This window comes from Balaenoptera physalus, assembly GCF_965194825.1.
Source record: "Balaenoptera physalus genome assembly, chromosome: 20".
In the NCBI taxonomy this organism is placed as follows: Eukaryota; Metazoa; Chordata; class Mammalia; order Artiodactyla; family Balaenopteridae; genus Balaenoptera; species Balaenoptera physalus.
The window spans coordinates 43231564-43253946 of NC_138901.1; the positions used below are offsets into that span (position 1 = coordinate 43231564).

The 22383-nt window shown below is 40.2% G+C and overlaps 1 protein-coding gene across 8 annotated transcripts in view; it reads right to left on the reverse strand.

Annotated features, from left to right (window-relative positions):
- SYNRG (synergin gamma) overlaps positions 1–22383 on the reverse strand; it is a 183991-nt gene that overhangs the window by 15965 nt on the left and 145643 nt on the right. For 7 of the 8 annotated variants that reach the window (XM_082439903.1, XM_082439907.1, XM_082439909.1 and 4 more), the window contains 6 exons: positions 20886–21833; positions 11721–12314; positions 10210–10373; positions 9366–9419; positions 8770–8866; positions 4405–4553 (listed from right to left, as the gene is read on the reverse strand). In XM_082439903.1, the coding sequence (XP_082296029.1) occupies positions 4405–4553; positions 8770–8866; positions 9366–9419; positions 10210–10373; positions 11721–12314; positions 20886–21833 (2006 nt within the window). The remainder of the gene's footprint in view (positions 1–4404; positions 4554–8769; positions 8867–9365; positions 9420–10209; positions 10374–11720; positions 12315–20885; positions 21834–22383) is intronic. The other variant, XM_082439910.1, reaches the window with a different exon arrangement.

A 22383-nucleotide genomic window follows, 5' to 3' on the forward strand; every position in this document is an offset into this window, starting at 1 on the left:
TACAGAGCAAAGACTTGCGGTCACTGTCAGTATGCGCTGCCACACGTTTTTTCTCGTTTACCATTTCATCTATTTTTTTCCCATTTGGAAGGACTTCCACTAATTTGTACTTGGAGCTATGCCATTCGATCTCTACGGAGAGATTTTCTAAGAAACTACTCCATGAAACCTGCTGCTTTCTTTACTGAAAGGATATTTTTGAAGATAATGTAGATTATGTTAGTTTCCTCTTTATGAGAACCCACAAAAAAAGTTTCTTTCTGACTACCAGGAATAATTATGCTTCCTGAGTAGAGGGTTTATTTTTATGTTATGAACACAGTGAATCATGGAACTGATCACGTCTTCTTTACATCAGTGCCTAGAAAGGGTCAACTGTACAGCTCACCACTAGCAAATGCCAGCACTTTAAAAGCACACATTTTTTGGGAATTCCCTGGTGGTCCAGTGGTTAGGACCCTGGGCTTTCACTGCCAAGGGAGGGTTCAATCCCTGATCAGGAGCTAAGATCCTGCATGCCTCAAGGCCAAAAAAAAAAAAAAGCACATATTTCTGTACACTTCATACCTGGCTTTAACTTATTTCCCTAGTTTCATTTTCCCTTTGTTTTATTTTCCTTATCCATTTATTAAAAAAATTTAAACCAGTTATTAAAATAATGAGGTACAAAAATGCTTATCTTGCTTGAAAAAAACTGGAAAGTTCAAAAAAGTATAAAACAGAACGTACAAAGTCCCACCAAACACTGTGTTAGAACACAAAGGAAAAAAGGACATACACTATACGATATCACTTACATGTGGAATCTAAAAAATACAAATGAATGTATATAAAAAACAGACTCACAGACATAGACAACTAACTTATGGCCACCAAAAGGAAGGGGGAAGGGGGAGGGGCAAATTAGGAGTATGAGACTAACAGATACAAACTACTACACATAAAATAGATAAGCAACAAGGATTTACTGTATAGCACAGGGAACTATATTCAATATCTTGTAATAACCTATAGTGGAATATAATCTGCAAAAAACAAAAAAAACCAGATCACTATGCTATACACCTGAAACTAACACAATATTGTAAGTCAACTATACTTCAATTAAAAAAAACAAACAAAAAGAAATAAAGGACACAGTCCTGCTTTTAAGGAGCTGAGAAGCTAGTGGGCAAGAAACAAGCAAACACAACTATCAAGAAGCGTGGTAAGTGCCCTGACAGAATGTGCTATGGACACACACAGGAAGGGCATCTAATGCAGACTGAAGTCCTCTTGGAATGAATTCTCGGACAAATGACGCAAAGTCCAGAGGGGAAAGCAGTCTAACAGAGAAGGAGAGGCCAGGGCAGCCCAAGTGATGGAAAAGACCTTACTCACTGAGCTAAGGAGTTTAAACTTGACCCTGAAGACCACAGAGAGTCACTGCAGGATTTTAAATGGGATATAAATGACACAATCAGATTAGCATTTTAGAAAGAGACCTCTGAGAGTGGTGTGCAGAACAAATTGATAGTGGATAAAAAAATGAACCAGTAGGGGGCTTCGCTGGCAGTCCAGTGGTTAAGACTCTGTGCTACCAATGCAGAGGGCGCAGGTTCGATCCCTGGTTGGGGAACTAAGATCCCACATGCCTCGCGGCCAAAAAAACCAAAACATAAAACAGAAGCAATATTGTAACAAATTCAATAAAGACTTTAAAAACAGTCCACATCAAAAAGTCTTTAAAAATAAAAAGAATGCTATGAATTTTTGCCAAACTTGTTAAATTTAACCTCTTGAATTCAGTTTTCTAGAAGTATTTCTTATCACCCAATAAACATAATTTTATCTCTTCTTTTCAAATATTTATACTTCATTTTTTATTGTATTGGCCACACAGTATTTTTTTTAAAATAATTAGGTTATAATTGAAAAATGGCCAAAGGGAACAAAATAAGAGATTTGGGAAATGATTCAAATGCTTTAAGAACTTAATAGTACAAGCCAGAAGCAACACAACAATGGAGAGAGGATGTGCTTGCCGTTGAAGACAGGTTGCTGGGAGAGCCGGAGTCCTCCTGACCATCAGTGCAGTGCAATGAGAACTGGCTGCTCTTTCAGATGGGGCACATGGTAAAGTGTAAGGAAAAGAAGAAAGAAAATGGAACAGCATATTTATTCCAGCTGTGGAAGGAAGATAAATTGTGAAATAAAGGATATTATCACAGACAAACTGAATAAGTATGAATATATAAAAATGAAATAGTTTTGCCCTATGAAATATTTTAAAAAGGGGACGAGGACTTCCCTGGTGGTGCAGTGGTTAAGAATCCGCCTGCCAATGCAGGGGACACGGGTTCGAGCCCTGATCCGGGAAGATCCCACATGCCATGGAGCAACAAGCCCGTGCGCCACAACTACTGAGCCTGCGCTCTAGAGCCCGCCAGCCACAACTACTGAAGCCCATGAGCCACAACTACTGAAGCCTGTGCGCATAGAGCCTGTGCTCCGCAACAAGAGAAGCCACCGCAATGAGAAGCCCGCGCACCGCAACAAAGAGTAGCCCCCGCTCGCAGCAACTAGAGAAAGCCCACGCACAGCAACGAAGATCCAAAATAGTCAAAAATAAATAAATAAATAAATAGTAAAAAATTAAAAAAAAATAAAAAGGGGAAGAAATAGAAGAGGAAAAAAATAACTGATGTAATCTTATGAGCACATGCACGTGTGTGAATAAGTCTATTACAAGTATGAAATATGTATGGTCAATACAATATTTCATTGAATATATGGTCAAATGGTCAAAAGAGATAGATGATCGGTTCATACACAAAGGAAATAAAAATAGTAAATTATCATTTGAGACACTGGCTAGCCCCTCAGGAAATGAAAGAAATTAAAAAACACTTTTATGAAATCGTTTACACACTTGCTAAAGTAAGAAACTGACAAAGCTAGAATACTCTGTAAAGAAATGTATACTTATATACTGCTGACAGCACTGTCAGCTAGCCCCTAAGCTCCCTGTAAATCCATGTAACACACGTAACAGCAGCTATATGCAGGCGTGCGTGTACACGTGCAGCCATGCACTCTGACCTCTTAAGTCCGCTTGGAGAAACTATATCCCCAAAAGGGGAAACAGTCATTTGTTTAATGGTATTCAGAGTAAAACTATTCATAACAGGAAAACAGTGAAAACAATCCAAGACCCTAAGAAAGTAAACCGGCTAAATGAACCACAGGATAGCAACAAGATGTATCATACAGTCTTTTGGTAGTTTCACTTAGGTTTAAAAAACAATTTTTTTTGAGATATAGTTGATGTAGAATATATTAGTTTCAGGTATGTGACTGTGATTCAAAAGGTTATACTCCATTTATAGTTATTATAAAATATTGGTTATATTACCCGTGTTGTACAATATATCTTTGTAGCTTATTTATTTTATACATAGTAATCTGTACCTTTTACTCCCCTACCCCTACTTCGCCCCTCCCCACTTCCCTCTGACCACTAGTGGTTGGTTACCCCACTGGTAACCACTAGTTTAGTTTGTTCGCTGTCTATCTGTGAGTCTGCTTCTTCTTCTTTTAAAAATATTTATTTATTTGGTTGTGCCGGGTCTTAGTTGCAGCAGGCGGGCTCCTTAGTTGCAGCATGCGTGTGGGATCTAGTTCCCTGACCAGGGATCAAACCCCAGGCCTCCTGCATTGGGAGTGTGGAGTCTTAACCACTGCGCCACCAGAGAAGTCCCGAGTCTGCTTCTTTTCTGTTATATTCACTAGTTTGTTGTATTATGTTTTGGATTCCACATATAAATGATATCATACAGCATTTGTCTTTCTCTGTCTGACTTATTTCACTGAGCATAATGCCCTTGAAGTCCATCCATGTTGTTGGAAAGGGCAAAATTTCATTCTGTTTTATTGCTGAGTAGTATTCCATCTTCTTTATCCATTCCTCTGTTGATGGACATTCAGGTTGCTTCCATGTCTTCGCTATTGTAAATAATGCTGCTATGAACATTGGGGTGCACGTATCTTTCTGAATTAGTGTTTTCATCGTACGGTTTTTTAAAAGGACACAAATGGGGACAGAAATAACTAGAAATGCAAAGGGAGAAACTCAAACGAGTGCTTTGCAAAACATGCATATACATGTGTGACTTAAGAAGAATGTAGATAGAGAACATTTTCCTACACTCTCATTTTATTTAGGTACAACGGTCCTGGGAGCTACCCAGAAGCCAACCTGGTACTATTCAACTAATGGAACAAATGTTATCTCCTTCCTTTAACACAACTTGATACAGTAGGCACCTTCATCCTCCAATAAGTGCCATCATAGGAACATACACTCAGCTTTACAGCTTAGGTTTCTAGAAGGAAAGCAACTGCTAAACTGTCTAGTGGGCTTACCGTGAGTGTGGCGAGTGACATGAAGCCAATTAGGTTATTCCATACTTTATCGATGTCCTTTAGCAACTGCTGGAGTTTCTCACTGCACACTGCAGTGGCTTTTATCCCCAGCTCCACACGTTTGGTTACCCTGTACACCTCAACAACACCTGACAGGGTGAGAGAGGACAGAGTTAGGTGCTGGAAGCGTACAGAAAGAGTTGAGCAAGACACGACAGCCTTATTGCTGGCTGATATTCTAGGTGGAAACTGGGACTCTATCTGGACAGACGTGAACTTACTATTCCTTGGGACCAATCAACTCTTAATGCTGCAGTATATAAACTCACTGGTAAGAGCACAGACTCTAGAGCTACACTGTTTGGATTTAAGTCCCAACTCTGCCACTTAACTAGCTGTGTAACCTCAGGCAGGTTGCATAACCTCTCTGTGCTTCAGTTTCCTCATCTGTAAAATTGGGATAATAGTAGTACCTCCTCAAAGGATGGTTGAATTAAGGGATTAAAAGGGTTAATACTGTAAAAGGCTGAGAACGTAGGCATTAACCAAGTATTAGCTATTTTTTTTCTGGCTTCTTTATGAGTCCATTTGTTTGAATTTGGGAAATACCATTAAACTCACTGAAAATAGGAATATTAACAGTTTAAAAGAATCGGAATGTCAATATCACTACACAGGCACACCTCGCTTTATTGCACTTCACTTTGTTATGCTTTCTAGATATACGTTTTTTACAAATTGAAGGTTTATGGCAACTGTGCATCAAGCAAGTCTATAAGCACCATTTTCCTGACAGCATTTGCTCACTTTGCATCTCTGTCACATTTTGGTAATCTCACAATATTTCTAACGTTTCCATTATTATCATATTTGCTATGATCTGTGATCAGTGATCTTTGATGTTACTATTGTAGTTGTTTTAGGGCACCACGAACCACGTAGCATGTGTTCTGACTGCTTCACTGACCTGCTGTTCCTGTCCATCTCCTCCACAGGCCTCCCTATTCCCTGAGACACAACAATATTGAAATTAGGCCAATTAATAACCCTACAATGGCCTCTAAGTGTTCAATGAAAAGAAGAGTCTCACATCTCTCACTTCAAATCAGAAACTATAAATGATTAAGCTTAGTGAGGAAGGCATGTCGAAAGCCAAGACAGGCCAAAAGCTAGGCCTCTTGTGCCAGACAGTTAGCCAACTTTCGAATGCAAAGGAAAAGTTCTTGAAAGAAATCAAAAGGGCTACTCTAGTGAAAATAAGAATGATAAGAAAGCAAAACAGCTTTATTGCTGATATGGAGAAAGTTTTAGTGGTCTGGATAGAAGATCAAAGCAGCCACAACATTCCCTTAAGCCAAAGCCTAATCCAGAGCAAGGCGCTAACTCTCTTCAGTTCTGTGAAGGCTGAGAGAGGTGAGGAACCTGCAGAAGAAAAGTGTGAAGCCAGCAGAGGTTGGTTCATGAAGGTTAAGGAAAGAAGCCGTCTCCATAACATCAAAGTGCAAGGTGAAGCAGCAAGGGCTGATGTAGAAGCTGCCGCAAGTCATCCAGAAGATCTAGCTCAGATAATTAACAAAGGTGGCTACACTAAACAACAGATTTTCAGTGTAGATGAAACCACTTTCTATTGGAAGAAGATGCCATCTAGGACTTTCATCGCTAGTGAGGAGACGTCGACGCCTGGCTTCAAAGCCTCCAAGGACAGGCTGACTTTCTTATTAGGAGCTAATGCAGCTGGTGACTTTAAGTTGAAGCCAGTGCTCATTTACTATTCCAGAAATCCTAGGGCCGTTAAGAATTATGCTACATCTACTTTGCCTGTGCTCTCTCTATAAATGGTACAATAAAGCCTGGATGACACCCATCTGTTTACAACACGGTTTACTGAATATTTTAAGCCCACTGTTGAGGCCTACTGCTCAGAAAAAAAGATTCCTTTCAAAATATGACTGCTCAGTGACATTGCACCTGGTCACCCAAGACCTCTGATAAAGATATACAACAAGATTCATGTTTTCATGCCTGCTAAACACAGAACATCCATTCTGCAGCCCATGGATCAAGGAATAATTTCAACTTTCAAGTCTTAGTCTTTAGGAAATACATTTTGTGAGGCTGTAGCTGCCACAGATGGTAATTCCTCTGATGGATCTGGGCAAAGTCGATTGAAAACCTTCTGGAAAGGATTCACCGTTCTAGATGCCATTAAGAACATGTGTGATTCACAGGAAGAGGTCACAATATCAACATTAACAGGAATTTGGAAGAAGTTGATTCCAACCCTCAGGGGTGACTTCAGTGGAGGAAGTAACTGCAGATGTGGTAGGAATAGCAAGGGAATTAGAATTAGAAGTGGAGCCTGAAGATGTGACTGAATTGCTGCAATCTCATGATAAACCTTAACAACGAGGTATTGCTTCTTATGCGTGAGCAAAGAAAGTGGTTTCTTGTGGTGGAATCTACTCCTGGTGAAGACTGTTAAAATGACAACAAAGAATTTAGGATATTACATAAACTTAGTTGATAAAGCAGCAGCAGGTTTTGAGAAGACTGACTCCAATTCTGAACGAAGTTCTCTGGTGGGTAAAATGCTTTCAAACAGCGTTTTATAGTATACGGAAATGGTTCACGAGAGGAAGAGTCTATCGGTGCAGCAAACCTCACTGTCGTCTTATTTTAAGAAATTGCCACGGCCCCCCGAGCCTTCAGCGACCACCCTGATCAGCGAGCAGCCATCAACATGGAGGCAAGAGCCTCCCCACCAGCAGAAAGATTATGACTCACAGAAGACTCAGATGATGGTTAGCATTTTTTAGCAATAAAGTATTTTTAAATTAAGGTTATGTACATTGTTTTTTTAGACATGATGCTATTGCACACTTAACAGACTACAGTAATAGGGTAAATATAATTTTTCTATGCACTGGGAAACCAAAAAATTCATGTGACTCGCTTTATTGAGATATATGCTTTTTTGAGATATACGCTTTATTGCGGTGGTCTGGAACCAAACCCGTGATATCTCCGAGGTCTGCCTGTAATTAAGAAATATCTCACTCCTCTGAATGCCCAAAGATCTACAAAGTCTGTGGCTTCATGTATCTTTTATACACTTAACAGGACACAGAATGGTTCTTTTCCTGTGGTCGCTGAATTATGGCTGAATTCTTCCAGCAAGAATGAGGGTGCCAAGGTCTCCACATTCTAAGGACAGCTGCCAGACGTACCCCCAACCCCTCCACTAGCTGCTGTAAGAGAGGACTGGAGGAATCCCAGGGGGTCTTCAGTGGTACATGCTCAGCCTCTGTACAGCACCACAGCTTGTCCTTCCTCCCCCAGGGGAAGGGCAGGAATCACTGCCCACTCTAAGCCAAGTGAGGGGGCTTCTGAGATGGTCTTCCACACTAGAAAACTAGTAGAAGGAAAGATAGGAACCCCATTACCCGGTGAACATCTGTTTATGCAGCAGAATTGTGCCTGTCTGGGCAGGACAGCGGAACCAGAGCAAGGTGGCAGGAGTAAGGAGAGCTCACATCCCTTCATAGCCACTCATGCAGCAAGTATTTGCGAGTGACCACTATGTGCCTGGCCCTAGTCTAGGTGCTGAAGACCCAGCAGTGAGCAAAACGGACCCAAATCCTTTCCTTCTTGGAGGTTCGTTCTAGTGGAGGAAGATAGATAATAAGAACAGTTAAGTAAAGGATTTAAGATATTAAAGGTGACAGGGCTAGGGAGAAAATCAAGCAGGGAAGGAGACGGGAAGTGCCAGGGTGGGGAGAGGCGACACGGTTTTGAGTGAGACAGGCCAGGAAGACGTCACTTAGAAGGTGACATTTGAGTAAAGATCTGAAAAAGACTAGGGTCCAGTGCGTGTGGCTCTGGCCACGGGACAAGCCTGAGCTTGGGGAGGAGAGGACCACTGAAACGGACAGGGATTGAGACTTCATGTTGGACTGGCACGTCTGACAGCTGAAGGCGGCCAGGAAGTTCAGGAATCTGTGATGTCAGTAAGGAGTAGAAAGGAAGAATTCAACACAGCATGGTATGAATTGATTGGAGACCCAGTGATTTAATTTTCTTTTTTAAACCAATGATTTAATTTTAATGCCTCATCTAGTTCAGACTCTTTGATAAACCAGTAATTTTACACTGTGTATAACAAGGACTGGGAAACCTGGCCAAAGAGACCCGAAGTCAAATAGCTGTTCCTGTCTGGGACTTAAGTGTCTTCTCTACAAATGCAGATGCTACTTAGTGAAGTCCTATGTGGCTTGAGAGATCTAGATTAAGCTACGTAACACAGGGACAACTGAAAAGACTGCAAAGTGTCATGATTTTGGATAAGTAAAATATGAAAGCACATACCTAATAAGTATTCCATGCCTTGAGCTGACTGAATTACTTCTGTGCACACAGAACTACTACTGATTCCATTTAAGGTATCATTGGCCTTCTTAATGACCTACAAAGAAATGAAATCACATCACCTTATGTAATCAGGAAAAGTCATTACAAATCAATTTACTATTAGTAGAAAACCCAACAGAAAGCCAGGAGGTGTGAAAACACATGACTGATTGATGTATGTAGATGACTATGCTGAAACAAATCTGAGAATTTAATTTTGACACTGAAGAACCAATCCTTCATTTTTTTTGGAAGAGGAAAAATAGCGGTTCTTTAGCTTAAATATTATTTTAACTTGGGCAGAGATAATGATATCATTTTGTTATGTCTTAAACACAGTGACAGAAGAGGGCACAGTAGTTAAGTGAGCTGTGTCTACTATCATAGATGGGAAAGAAGCCTCGCTTAAGATGTGTGACTTTCCACACAGCTTCTCTTTGCGCAAGGTCATCGAGGCAGAGCTCTCCGAGTCTATCCAAATGAACCCAGAAGGCAAGATATGTACACAAGGGGCATTTCCGTACGTGTGAACATCACGAAAGTGACAGACTCACCTCTAGGGCACTCCCCAGGCACCGCTGCCATTCATATGCATATCTCTCATTCTCCTGTGAATTTATAAAAAGAACTGGGTCAAACCAGCAAGCCTGGAATCCAATTTGTGACTTCTGCAATTCAGAGTACTGAAGACTTTCCTGTCTATGAAAATCACTCTAGTCCATGCGCAACTTATCTTTTGAACCCACTAGTGACAATTTTTAATTCCTGATAAGTGTAACTTCCAAGCACACGACTTGTAAATCTGAGGGAAATGTTCCTTCGTTGATTCCCTTTGTAAATGTTGCCTCATTTGTTCCACTAACAGCGGAAGCTTCTTTAAAGGCACTCACCATGTAGGTGTCTAGTACAAGGGCCAATATCAAACCACGGCCTCCTGCGCCATGGCTTCCTGTGTGTGCGTGTGCGTGTGTGTGACAGGGAGGGGGAGGAGGAGCGCTAAGAGTGTTGGCTGGAGGAGGAAGGCAGCATGGGACTAAGATGCTGTGAACATGAACAGTGAGAGGACCCAGGACATCTGTCCTTTCTCCTCTATTTTGACGCTTTACCATTCACTAAGATGATAAAGTCTACGTGCTCAAAAAGAACTCCCTGAAACACCTGCCTGCCTGTGAGGTCCAGGAATAATTCCAGTTTTAGGGTCACTAACTACTTTCAGTGATGCCACGTCTGGGAGGTATTTTCATCTGGGGCTAACGTCGCCATTCTCTCACTGTAATTATGTATTTTACGTCTGGTGCTTTGTGACGCTCTACCCCTGGTTCCCCGAGTGAAAGCTGCAAGCACTTTTGCTCAGGGCCCTCGGGGGCTCAGCCCCCTGTGGACGAGGAGCCTGCTCACCTCCACCTCTCCGGTCAGGTCTTTGTACTTGTCGCGGATGACGGGCAGGGCGGGCTTCTCGCTCAGTGTGTTGGAGCGGTCTCTGAAAGGCTGCTCCGGGGCCGGAGAAGGAGAAGAACGGCTTATTTCTTTATCACCAAGGCTCAGACTCCTCTTGTGCGATCCTGGGGGAAGTGGAGGGCACAAAGGTTCTGATTACTCAGCTTAGTCCAAGCGGAGGCTCTTCCTTGCTAACACGACCCTCTTCTCTTAGATGTTTGTGTCAGGAGGCGTTCACACTCCTCATTCAGCCTGTCTGGCAAGCTACATGTTGAACGCTTTCATTTGTTCTCTCTTGCTTGAGTTCCTTGCCTTTAATTTTCTCCATTACGCTTCTCCGATCTATCATAATTCTTCCATAATTCTAAGTGCGGAATCACTGGAGTCTGGAGGGCTAAAGGGTCTTTCTAAGTATCAGTGCATAAGAGGTGTGTTGCTTCTCCAGTCATCAGTTAGGGATTTGTACCGACTTCCTCCATCTCTCCCAGTCTAATGGAAATCAACGAGCCCTTCTGTCAGGATGCGATTAAAGCAAAAGGGGCAAACTTAAATGCCTTCAGAGGACAGGCAAGCAAAGTAAATGACTGAAGAAGGTCAGCTGGAGATGGAAGCGGTGGGGACTGTGACACTGGGGAGAGCACACCTCAGCTGTCAGAGGGGGATGTTGCTACTCAGCTCCAGCTGTCAAGAGGTGGGAATGTAGGCCTAGCACTGCCAGATACTGCAACTTTTCAAGAAAAGCTAGAGGGACTTCCCTGGTGGTCCAGTGCTTAAGACTCCACGCTCCCAATGCAAGGGGCTCGGGTTCGATCCCTGGTCAGGGAACTAAGATGCCACATGCCGCAGCTAAGCCCGCGCACTCTAGGGCCTGCGCACGGCAACTAGAGAGCCACAATGAAGACCCAGCACAGCCAGAAATAAATAAATGAATTAAATAAAAATAAGCTTACAAAAAAAAAAGAAGAAAGAAAAGCTAGAAATCCAGGTTATGAAGTGTCATGATTTCTATGTATCTGCAATTGCTTCACATATTAGAAAACCTTCCATGTGGGTCAATCAAAACAGGTCTGCAGGCTGGATCCAGATCCACAGCTACCACATTGCAGCCTCTGCATGAAAAGATATAGTCCATAGCCAGCGAACAAGACAGAACTAACTTGCCCACAAGGGGATCAAACCATCTCTCTGTCTTTTAACACGGCACACCTCTACCTCAAACAAGCAAATGAACAACAGACTGGGTGCTATGCTTATTTTTAGCCCCAAAAGCAGTTATCTGAGGGATACTGGTTTAATTTCAGTTCAGTCTCAGGGAAACCTTCTTTTATAGCTATCTGTCATAGACTCTGATTTTAAACACTGGAAAATCTATTTCCTGCTATCCCAGGGACCAACTTCTTATTCTAAGAACGAACATCTAACACTGCAGAGGAAGAAACCATGACGTAAAATCTATGTTGGAAGCCACTCACCTTGAACGGAAAGGTCAAAGGTTGCCAGCTCACTTTTGATCATTTCTTCACTGGATTTCATTTTGCCTTGTGAATTGGCCACTAAAAAGTCAAATTTGCTGATTTTGGGCTTTTCGCTTTGAAACTCTCCAAAGTCATCTGCACATTCTTTGGGGGTGTCGTGAGAAGCGCTGCTGGAGGCTGGGCTTGGGCACGTGGCCTCTTGGCTCCGTTCAGCCGCAGGCAGGTCCTGTCTGGTGAAATCCCTGTAGTCCCCGCTTTTATACTCCTTTTGCTCGCTGGCCTGTGGCATCACATCTTTAAAACTGGCAAAAGCTGGAAAGGTCGTCTCTGGAGGAGCATCCTCGCTTGTGAAGGCTGTGACTTTGGAGAGAGATGTCATGGGGAGGTTTTCGGTACTGCCGAATGAAGTGTCTTTCTTTTGAAGGGCCGAGGCAGCTGCGGAGGCTCCGCTTCCTGCTGAGAGGACAAATGGAGAGAGTTTTCTGCCCTGAGAGGCACCATCCCTGTCTGAACAGTCATAGCTCGTGAGTGTGCTCACTGCAAAACTGCTACTGTAGGTTCCAAAAGCAGCACATTTTAAGTCCTCTATATCTGAAAGGGAAATAAGACCCCACAATTAGAGGCAAGCTCACCATTTAGGCAAAATGCCCTAAGCTCTGCAGAAGCAAAATGTCTCGCACTTTTGATTCGTTTTACGCGATGCTGGAGTTAACTAAATTTAGAGCTTGTACTAAAATTAAAGAAGCTGGGCTGTAAAATCTGATCTTGAAAAACCCACATTAGCCTTGAGTCGGCATTTATATTTAGTAACAAAGAGCCACCTTCTTTGGATAGTACAATTCCTAAAAAAAGATAGGGGGGTCATCCACCAATGTATATACAGTTTGATATAAGAATAGGGTCATTTAATAAAATGTCCGTTCACTTATGAACTTTAAAATGTATTTACAATATTCCCTGCCTAAAACAAGTCTCTTTCGTTCTGACTTTGTTGGAAAATGTTCCTTTATAACATGGTCATATGAAATGTACATGACAAACTAATTAAAAATTGACAATATCCCGAAACTAAAGTAAAAATAATGTTATTTAACTTTTAATCAGTTATCAGAAGTTTCTGTCTAGGCAAGGCCAAATATGAGACTTTAATTAAGCAGTTACTTACCTAGTTGTTATTTTGGTCAATATGGACGTCATATTGCTGTGATGGAGTATGAGGAAAGAAAAATCAGTCTAAACTACTTAAAGCCCTAAAAAAATAGAATCAAAGGTCTGGGTCCTCTTGGGCTCCTGTTTCTCCTTCAACTATGTGTAACCCCCTCATTTAAAAAAAAAAAAAAGGAAAAGAAAAGAAATGCTGGGGCAGAAGACTCATTTTACATGCTTAATATATCTTTAAATAATTTAAGAGATGGCACAAAACAGCAGAAAGAATGTAGGTTTTTGATTCAGACAGACCTGGGTTCAACTCCCAGCTCTGCCACCTACCACTTGTGTGACACTAGGCAAGCTATTTAACATCTCTTAACCTCGGTTTGCTTATCTGTAAAAAGAGAAGACCATGCACTTGGAAGGGCTGTGTTATGACATTAATAACATGTGTGAAGGGCCCAGCCCAGCGCCTGGTGAGCAACACAGCAATCACTATACAGCACAGTCGCCACCAGCCTCAATGTGATATTTAGTTGCCTGCCTTAGGGCCTAAAATAGAATTGTTTCAAAGAAAAAATGAAAAGTCAACCCATCACTTTAGTGGTCTTAGTAGGGAAAATTTCTTGCTCATTTTCATAAAGCAAAACCAGCTGACGCTGAGTAACACTGGTGTGGAGAAGCAACTTTCCAGCAGTGCTGTCCGTTCAGTCTGGCTGAGAGGTGTTTGGTCTCATTTTGGTCACTGTATACCAGGTAAGAAGGCCAAATGCAAGACTCCCTCTCTGACAACCACAAACATGGCTTAAAGGAAAATGCTCAAAAGTTCTGTGACCCAGATTTTCATAACTCAGTCAACAGGTAAAACAACACTGGGCTTCTTCATCTCTCTTACACAGCAATGTTGCATAGTTTATGAGAAGGAAGGGATTCCTGACATTGCTCCTCTAACAGTGCACCCCAAATAGCTCTCTGTCTCTCAACCCTATTAGGAAAAGGGCACTAACTTAATAGTAAAAATGGAAAACCCGAGATTTACAGAAAGGCCAACCAGTGAAAAGCAGATAAGTGCCACAGAACAGTAGTATATTTTAAAACTCTGTAGTGCAAATGGTACCCTTCAAATTTAGCTTATTAAACAGGAGGGGAAAAAAAGATTCGGGTGAAAAAGGTACAGTTTAGAATGAATGAAACAAGACTTTAGGCAGAACACCCTCTTAGTCTCTGGCTGTAGTGTTTATTTTCCCCACTATTTAAAGGGATCAGAAGATGCCCTGACTCGAAGTGAAATTCAATCAGGAGGCAGATGCAGTTAAACACAAGATGAGTGAGTCTTCAAGGGGTACATTCAGAAGAATGTGTCAGAACATGAATTTTTTATTATTACATCCTACCAGAAAGCTCTCTGAAGAAGCTGTATTGTGAACTACTCCCAGAATCTCATCTACTAAAAAGGGTAGCAATTTTCCTAGAGACCAAAGATAAATTTAATAAAAAGTTAAGCTCTTGTTCAAACATTACAACTAAGTTGCTATGGTAATAAAAAAGACCCTTTTGTGCAATTATGCAGCAAGAAGAAACAAGTTTTCTTTTTTTTTTTAAACCAGAAATGATTGTAATATAATCAGGCAAAAGGCATTATAAGCAATAAGGGAATACCTTAGTTGAAGACCTTTTAAGTGTTTTTTATAACACTATAGGTCTTCAAGATGTTACTTTTATTAAGAATGATAAACATAACATTTTGCCTTTTGGAACAACTCAAAGAAATGACCAAATGAAAGACTAAAAAAGAAATATTTTATATTTTAAAAGATAATGAAGAGTAATGATACCGGATATATGAAAGTCAAGCCTCAAGGCTGATTTTTTAAATTTTACTTTTGCTTATTTACTAGCTATACAGTGTAAAAAAACAATTTACTAAAGTGCAATTCATTTGAACACATAAGGAAGTACTGCTATTACATAAGGAACATGAGAACACTGTATTCCTAAACCTTAGCATTTATAAGCAATATAAAAATACAGTTGTATTTCCTAGCATGGTGAATATTAGTTAACTGTTTTTTTTTTTTTTTTTTTAAGTAAACCTTGTTTTTAGAAAAACGTGGTGAATCAGTTCACTGGGGTAGGTTAAACCAAGAAAATTCCTTATTTCCCATGTTAACAGTTCTATGTTTTCTAAGCAGTCAAACGATATGTATTATTGTACGATGGTCTTAAAAATAGTAAAGATTCTATAAGAGCCACAACATCAGTGATGGAAAAAATAATACGGAATAACCCACATTTTATTTCGCAATCACTGAAATTACTGTAGGTGGGTTTTCAATTTGATAGCTGAATTCTGAAAATTGCAAGAGAAAAAGGAAAAGAAAACAGAATGAATGCAATAAAAGGAACAGAGAATCACTGCTGTATTTCTGATTCTACTGGAAAACTCTTAGGCTGTGCTCAGTTGAAGTGCAATTGCACACAGATAATGTGCCAAATTGTGTGCCTTAATATATGTATTTGTTTGCAACCAGGAATGTCCTGTTACTAAGGCCAAAGGAATAAACTATGCAATCTGCTTTCCATCATGGGTCTCAAATTAAGACATAGATTTCTTGCTTACACTGGCAAGTAACCCTATCAGTCTCTTCCATAACCTCTATTCACATCCCTTCTGCATGGATGTTGTACATGAAAACAAGGTATTTCTTGGAACAAAGAATGTCAGCTGCTGCTACAGGACACAGAAGGCCATACCGATTCCCACGGATCTTTTCTAAAGCTGTAAGCATATGTGCCCAGGTGATTAAGAGTTACTGGCTTTTGAGAAAGGGGTTTAGAAAAAGAAAAGAGATACATGTGCAAATTCCACTGTTCCCTAGTGTTTTATATAGCAATTAAATTGTTCATTGGCCTAAGGAATAAACAGCTTTTAATTTCCAATACTGATTTAATCCAAATTCCATTTTACCAAAGCAAATCATGAAATATTTATAAACTTAAACTTCTTTCCATTCCTGGCCTTATTCTACTTCTAAAGTCAGTCATATTTACATTCCCTATTAACTACAGAACCTGGCCCGACTGTGTCCTCTAAGTATCAAACACCCTGACAGGTGTTGCTGAAGAAAACAGGAATGAAAGTGATCATAGTGTAAGAATGACAGGCCATAAAATGTTGCTGTATAATCGCCTTCCAGTGTTTTCTAACCTGCATAGAAACCTCCCATTCTTCATGTGTACTTAACTCATATAAATCTATAGTTGAAATGTTGTCAGGCTATCAGTAAGCACCTGCAGGTTTCTGGGTCAGTGCTTTAAGTTCAATAAAGAAAAGTGGCAATCTTGTGGATATTTTCAGTCCAGAGGAGGCTGGAAGGCCACAGAATGGTGCCAAGACATACAGTGGGACATGGTCATCATTAAAAATCCCACAGAAAAAAATCAAGTGAGCACAAAAGGTGGCAATTACGACGAGGGCCTTGTGACCATGCAAGGGAGGGGGGAGCACTCAGGAGACCAGCCTATGCACATGACCCTACATAGCTAATGGGCCAACATTTTCCAAAACAACCTATGAAAAGCATTCAACTGATGGAAAAACAAAGCTGGAAGCAGCTCTTTAAATATTAAATTGGTTTGATTCTTTGAGTTATTTTAGGATTTAGCCCAGCTTCTTTGATATTGCCAGAATCCCCTTCATGTTCATTAGCTACTTTTAAAAATCAGCAGGGATTTTAATGTGAGAAATACAGTGACTGTAAAATATAACTACATTTGTATAATTTCGCAGGCACTGATGTGTGAAGTCAGGCACTAACCACATCTTACTTTACCTGGCATTGGGATAAACAAAATGGTGTTTTTTGATTTGTTGGAACTTATAGAATACAGCCTTCAAGTCTTTACTGAAAGCTTATAGTGTTACACGTATTATCAAAACTTCCTCCCTAAAAAGTAATATTACTCTGGAAACATTAATTGCTCAATTTGTGAATGTGATTATGTTTTATGCACAGGTATATTCATTTTCTGGAGCCTGCTTAAATACAGAAAGGAGTTAAAATAAAGCAGTCCCAGATTTACCAATATAGCACTAAACAATTCCACTGACAGAGGAATTCCTTAGCCAAAGCCACCACGAGACTGGCACCAGAACATTCTAAAAGAAGGGCAACTGATATTATCACTAGATGGAGGCTACACCAAAATCTCTTTCTTCCAAATTAGTTAATACACATCATAATTAAAACATAGTATGATTATACAAGGTTTCGCAAACCAAGTATTATTCACTTTCTAAAGCAATACGCTCTGGAAAACACGGTATTTTGAATGGCAGACCCAGCTTTTCTTAGTGTTAATCTAAATCCCAATACGCAACTTTTCTTTTTTCTCAAATGGCATAGTTCAGATACTGTAAGTAATCTCTCAGGAATCCTATTCAAAATCCTCACCTTCAATGGTTTAATTTCCTTTCTGACTCAAACTTTTAAAAATAACAAAGAACCAAAGCATCAAAATATAAGGAAAAAAATTTAAACCATGGAAACAACTCCCTTTTCCCAAGGTTTTTCATTATTATTATACTCTAAAATGGAAAGAAATGTCCAAATTTGGCCTACTCTTGCAGCTAACTTTTGTGGGTCTTTCTAAAAATTGTTTTCTTAAAAATGAAAAGAGTTAAGAACTTGCTTTACGGACTAAGTTAAAAAAGACCAAGGGTGGCTTCGTACTACATTCTGAAGTTGGAAAGATAACAAGTTGGAAAGATAACATGCTCTACAATTAGTGGATGAAGTGCCCAACTTCAAACGCAAATCAAATTCAGTCCTGGAGACTCCCTGGTATTAACAATGAACACTTTTCATTACAGAGATTATCAATCTAAATTCAGTTTACATTTACTCTGCTCAGAAGTTCATCTCAATACCATTCGATAATTTATTTTAAATTAAATTTATATATACCTAGTTATTAATAGACATGGCCCTTTCCCCAACACTAAGCTCTCAGGTCTTCCCCTTCTCTTCACAGTATAAGTCCTAGTGGGAGACAGGCTCTGTGATGTTTACTAAGTAATAAAATCTTCACTAGAAGTAAGGAATAAAATTTCTCTCTATTACATAAAGTAATGTAAGGTTTACACTTATCTTTTAAAATGTTTTAACTTATATTTTAATCCAGTGCCATGTTAAAAATTTATAACAGTGGAATTGTAAGGGGAAAAGGCTAAAATGTACCAATACTTTCTTAGGAGAAAGGTATTTGAAGAAACAAAATAAACAAAAGGGAAAAAGCCCTCTAACCACAGGAGGGTTTAAACTTGATACTGACCAGGTATTTTTTTGGTCTAACCCTGGAAAAGTACAAATTACACACATCCCCACACTTTCAAAATGTGTGAAAGAATTATTTATTAACGTTAAGACTTACAGATCACAAAAGAGAGTGGTACAGAAGAGCTGGGAAAAAAGTCATCAGAATAAGCATGCAGATCGGTATTTGCAGAGGAATATACCAAAGCAAGTTTGAAAAGGCACATTCACACAGAAAATGTCTAAATTGAAAAAAAAGACATCAGAAAAGCAGCCAAAAAAATAATAATAAAGCGCTGATTAAAATACAAAGATTTTCAATGTCAAAGAAGAGCTACTTTACAGGTAGGTAGGTAGGTAGGTAGGTAGGTAGCTACAGAAGCCTTGCTAACCCTTTGAGAGTGTCACAAATGAGGGTCAGCTCTTGCTGCCAACGAAACCAGATGATCTTAATGACTGCACATCAAGATGCTTTAGTGCTGATAGGTTCAATTTAGAGGGGGGACAAAAGCAGCCTAGTTGAAATTATATGCAGCAAGGGCTCAAAGGGTTAAATGTAATAATACGCAGAAAAATCAGGCAATGTTATTAGTATTATCTACCTTCCATACAAAGAATTATAGCAAGAGTTAAAAGAGACAGTATTCCCTTCAGAGTCAAGTTAGGGTTTCTAAACAGGATTAAGGTCCAGAGATGATAATCTACTACGTTTTATTCTCTCTTCATCAGCCCACTTCTTATTTCTCCAACAAAAAGTACCTTTAACCCTCAAACTAAGAGAGCAAGAGATACTGTGCGTCAACATGAGGATAAAGAAAAACCAAGTTGCACTGGAGAAGTCCCTGCCATTTACCCTCTCCAATACATTCACGCAGCAGTTTTGCTCAAGAACGATATAGCTCATTGGTCAGACATCAACCCCTTTTAACAACCACTCTAAAGGGATACTGCTCCTTTCGGACAGGAGGTTTACAGATCAAAAGGAGGGAACAATCCTCTTTTAAGAATATCCTCAAACTGAAGAAACTTGGCTTGAACATTACAGGTTCCAAGCTGGGAATGTTCCAAACATACATAAAAGGACATAAGCACAGATTATTTTAACAGGTCAATGAGAACAAGCTCAGTCACGAAACCAATCTTCCCTCCCCAAATGGAAAAAAAAAAAAAAAAGAAAAGACACCCTCCCAAACGCAAATTAGACTCGTCTCACAAAGAAATCTAGTTTGGCACTGTGAAAGAATATAGATTCACTTTCAGAAAAATAGCTTCTAATTAATAACTTCAGAGTCCAAAAGGCTAGTATACATGTTATGAGATTTTAAAATAAAAAGCCAATATTATTGTTCAGAAAATGGAGCACTTTGCAACCAACTGCTGTAGCTCAAGCAGCTCATACAAAAAAGAAACAAAATCACTCTAGCAAACAAACAGCGGCAAAAAAAAAAAAAAAAGGAAAACATTTGAAGAAGGGTACATTAAAAAAAGAAGTAGACAGTCAGGGGCACAAGGAGCCCGCAGACAGCCCACTGTACTTGGCAAGTAGCCCGTGGAACACGTCACTCCTGCGATACCTTGCTCCCAATTCAGCACCCTGTTTAAGAAGACCTCTAACATCTCAATAGCCAAAGGACGAATGCAATTTTGTTTTCTGACTTACCAAATTGATATATGCAAAAGCCGCCATACTTTACTATTTCTTCCTGAATCTGTAAACTTGGGAGTGTCTTATGTGTCCCTCTCTAGTTAAACGACAATGAACCCTTTGTATGCATAATGCATTTTCTGGAATAATACAGTAATGCTGAGATATTTCTCATTATTAAAGGCCACAAAATAGGTTTATCTTTCTATATACATATCAAAGAACAAAACAAAATAAAAACTAGGACACTTGGGAATCTAGTTTTTCTGACAGGAAGTTGGACTAGAGAATCAACTACTACACGTAAATCCATATGGAATTTAAAGAGGGCTCTCTTCTAAGATGTTTTCAAACATTTTACGAGAAAGTTAGTAGTTACCCTATCTACCGTCTACAGTTGTGTTACAATTTACTACTTCCAGTAATAGCGTTAACACTGAAAACCGTACCTCAATTCCACTAACAACTCCTGCCCTCCTCCTTGCCAGACCCTGGCACACAGGGCATCCAGATACAAGCTCTTGCCCTCTTCTTCTCTTGTAGGGATGTGGCAAAACTGCAGTACAACTGGCTAGACATTTTTACTTCCTTGGCCCAACAAGAGTCAGTTTCTATAAACCAAACAGAATACTCTATTGGCAGCTGCCAAATATACCCAAGAGAAGAAAAAAGGAGAAGGAAACATTGACTTCACTCACAGAAATGGAGGAACGTTACTGACACTGCAAAAGTCTTATAAAATTTCTGGCAATGTGTGGCTCATTCAGCAGTGGATTTTGATGTGCCTCAGACACCAAGTTGGTGTTAGATTTCAAACGCAAAAATATTTTAGTTATCCAATCTAAGTTTCATTGTATTCATGGTATCCACATATCCAAGCATCCATAGAATCCAATTCAACACTGCTTTAAGGGGACTGGCAATGAAGAGGTTAATTATTAGACATTCATAAGGGTTAAGAGCCAGAGCCTTCCTCTTCTGTAAATCAACACCCACAGAACCATCTCTGAAATCTCTATCACCATCACCAGAGCAATCTCACCAATTCCTCACCTGCAGCAGGAGGATGCTGGCCACTAACTGTGGGTAAATCCAAAGAGCTATCAGACATGCCATGCTTAAGATCTCCTCCCACATCAGCCAGTTTCATGTCAAACTGAACAGAGAGTGCGTCTTCAGAGTCCTCCTTGCCAACACTGCTGCCACCAATGGAAGGGAGATCCAAGGACTTCACCGAAGCAGAGTCTTCTTTGGTGTGTCTGAAAGCTGCTGCTTTCTCTCCCAGGGATCTGTCCGAGTTCATGGAAGAAAATTTACTGGAGTGGAAGTCAGCAAAATCATCATCACTCTTTCCTGAGGGAGTGTTATCTTTCAGCTCTTCAACACCTAGTCCCGATCCTTCCAGAGAGAGTTGTTTGAAGACATCGTATTTGGTAGACGCAGCGGCAGAGTTCTGTCCATTCTTCACTGTGCTGCTCGTGCTGCTGCTTAGAGGAACAGGACTACTTTCCTCTTTAAGGGCCTCATATTTGTCATCTGCCTTTTGCTCAGATGAAATAGAACTATTACTGAAAGCCATAAAATCTGCAAAGTCATCCTGCTCCCCAACAGATGCTGGACTAGAATATTCCCCAAAAAGGTTGAATTCTCCAAAATCATCAGCCAAACTAGAAGTTTTAGTTGACGCCAATGTCGTCATGGGTGCCGCAGATCCCGCTAGCTGGGGTCGTGAGGAAACAGATTTTGATGCACTAAATGCAGCTGAAAAGGACAATGGTTTCTCGCTGCTGCAAGTAACTGAGGAAAACATATCTAGGTCTGCTAAGTTCAGAGGATTTTTCACTTGTGTTTGTGGTTTCTGTTGGATAGCTCCTGAGGGGAAGGCTGCCGGAAAAGGTTTGTCTTTTGCTGGTGGCTCTAGTGGTGAGATACTATCGGCGGTTTTAAAATCGGTGAAACCATCATCATTTCCCGCAGATCTGAATTCTGCAAAGTTTTCTCCTGAAACAAAAAACACAACCAAATACAAAAGAATGCTGAGCTGAAAATCCCATGATCCATATTAAAGTACAAGCATATTACAGACTTTTCCCTCACTGGCTTCACGTTATTTAACCATAGTTTAATAATATCCCTACCAGGGGCTTCCCTGGTGGCGCAGTGGTTGAGAGTCTGCCTGTCAATGCAGGGGACGCGGGTTCGAGCCCTGGTCTGGGAAGATCCCACATGCCGCGGAGCAACTAGGCCCGTGAGCCACAATTACTGAGCCTGCGCGTCTGGAGCCTGTGCTCCGCAACAAGAGAGGCCGCAATAATGAAAGGCCCGCGCACCGCGATGAAGAGTGGCCCCCACTTGCCGCAACTAGAGAAAGCCCTCGCACAGAAACGAAGACCCAACACAGCCATAAATAAATAAATAAATAAATAAATAAATAAAAATTGTATAACTTAAAAATAATAATAATAATAATAATAATAATAATAATATCCCTACCAAATATCCCTTTTGTTTCCACACTGAAGGCTAGTGATAGGGAAATAAATAAAAATCA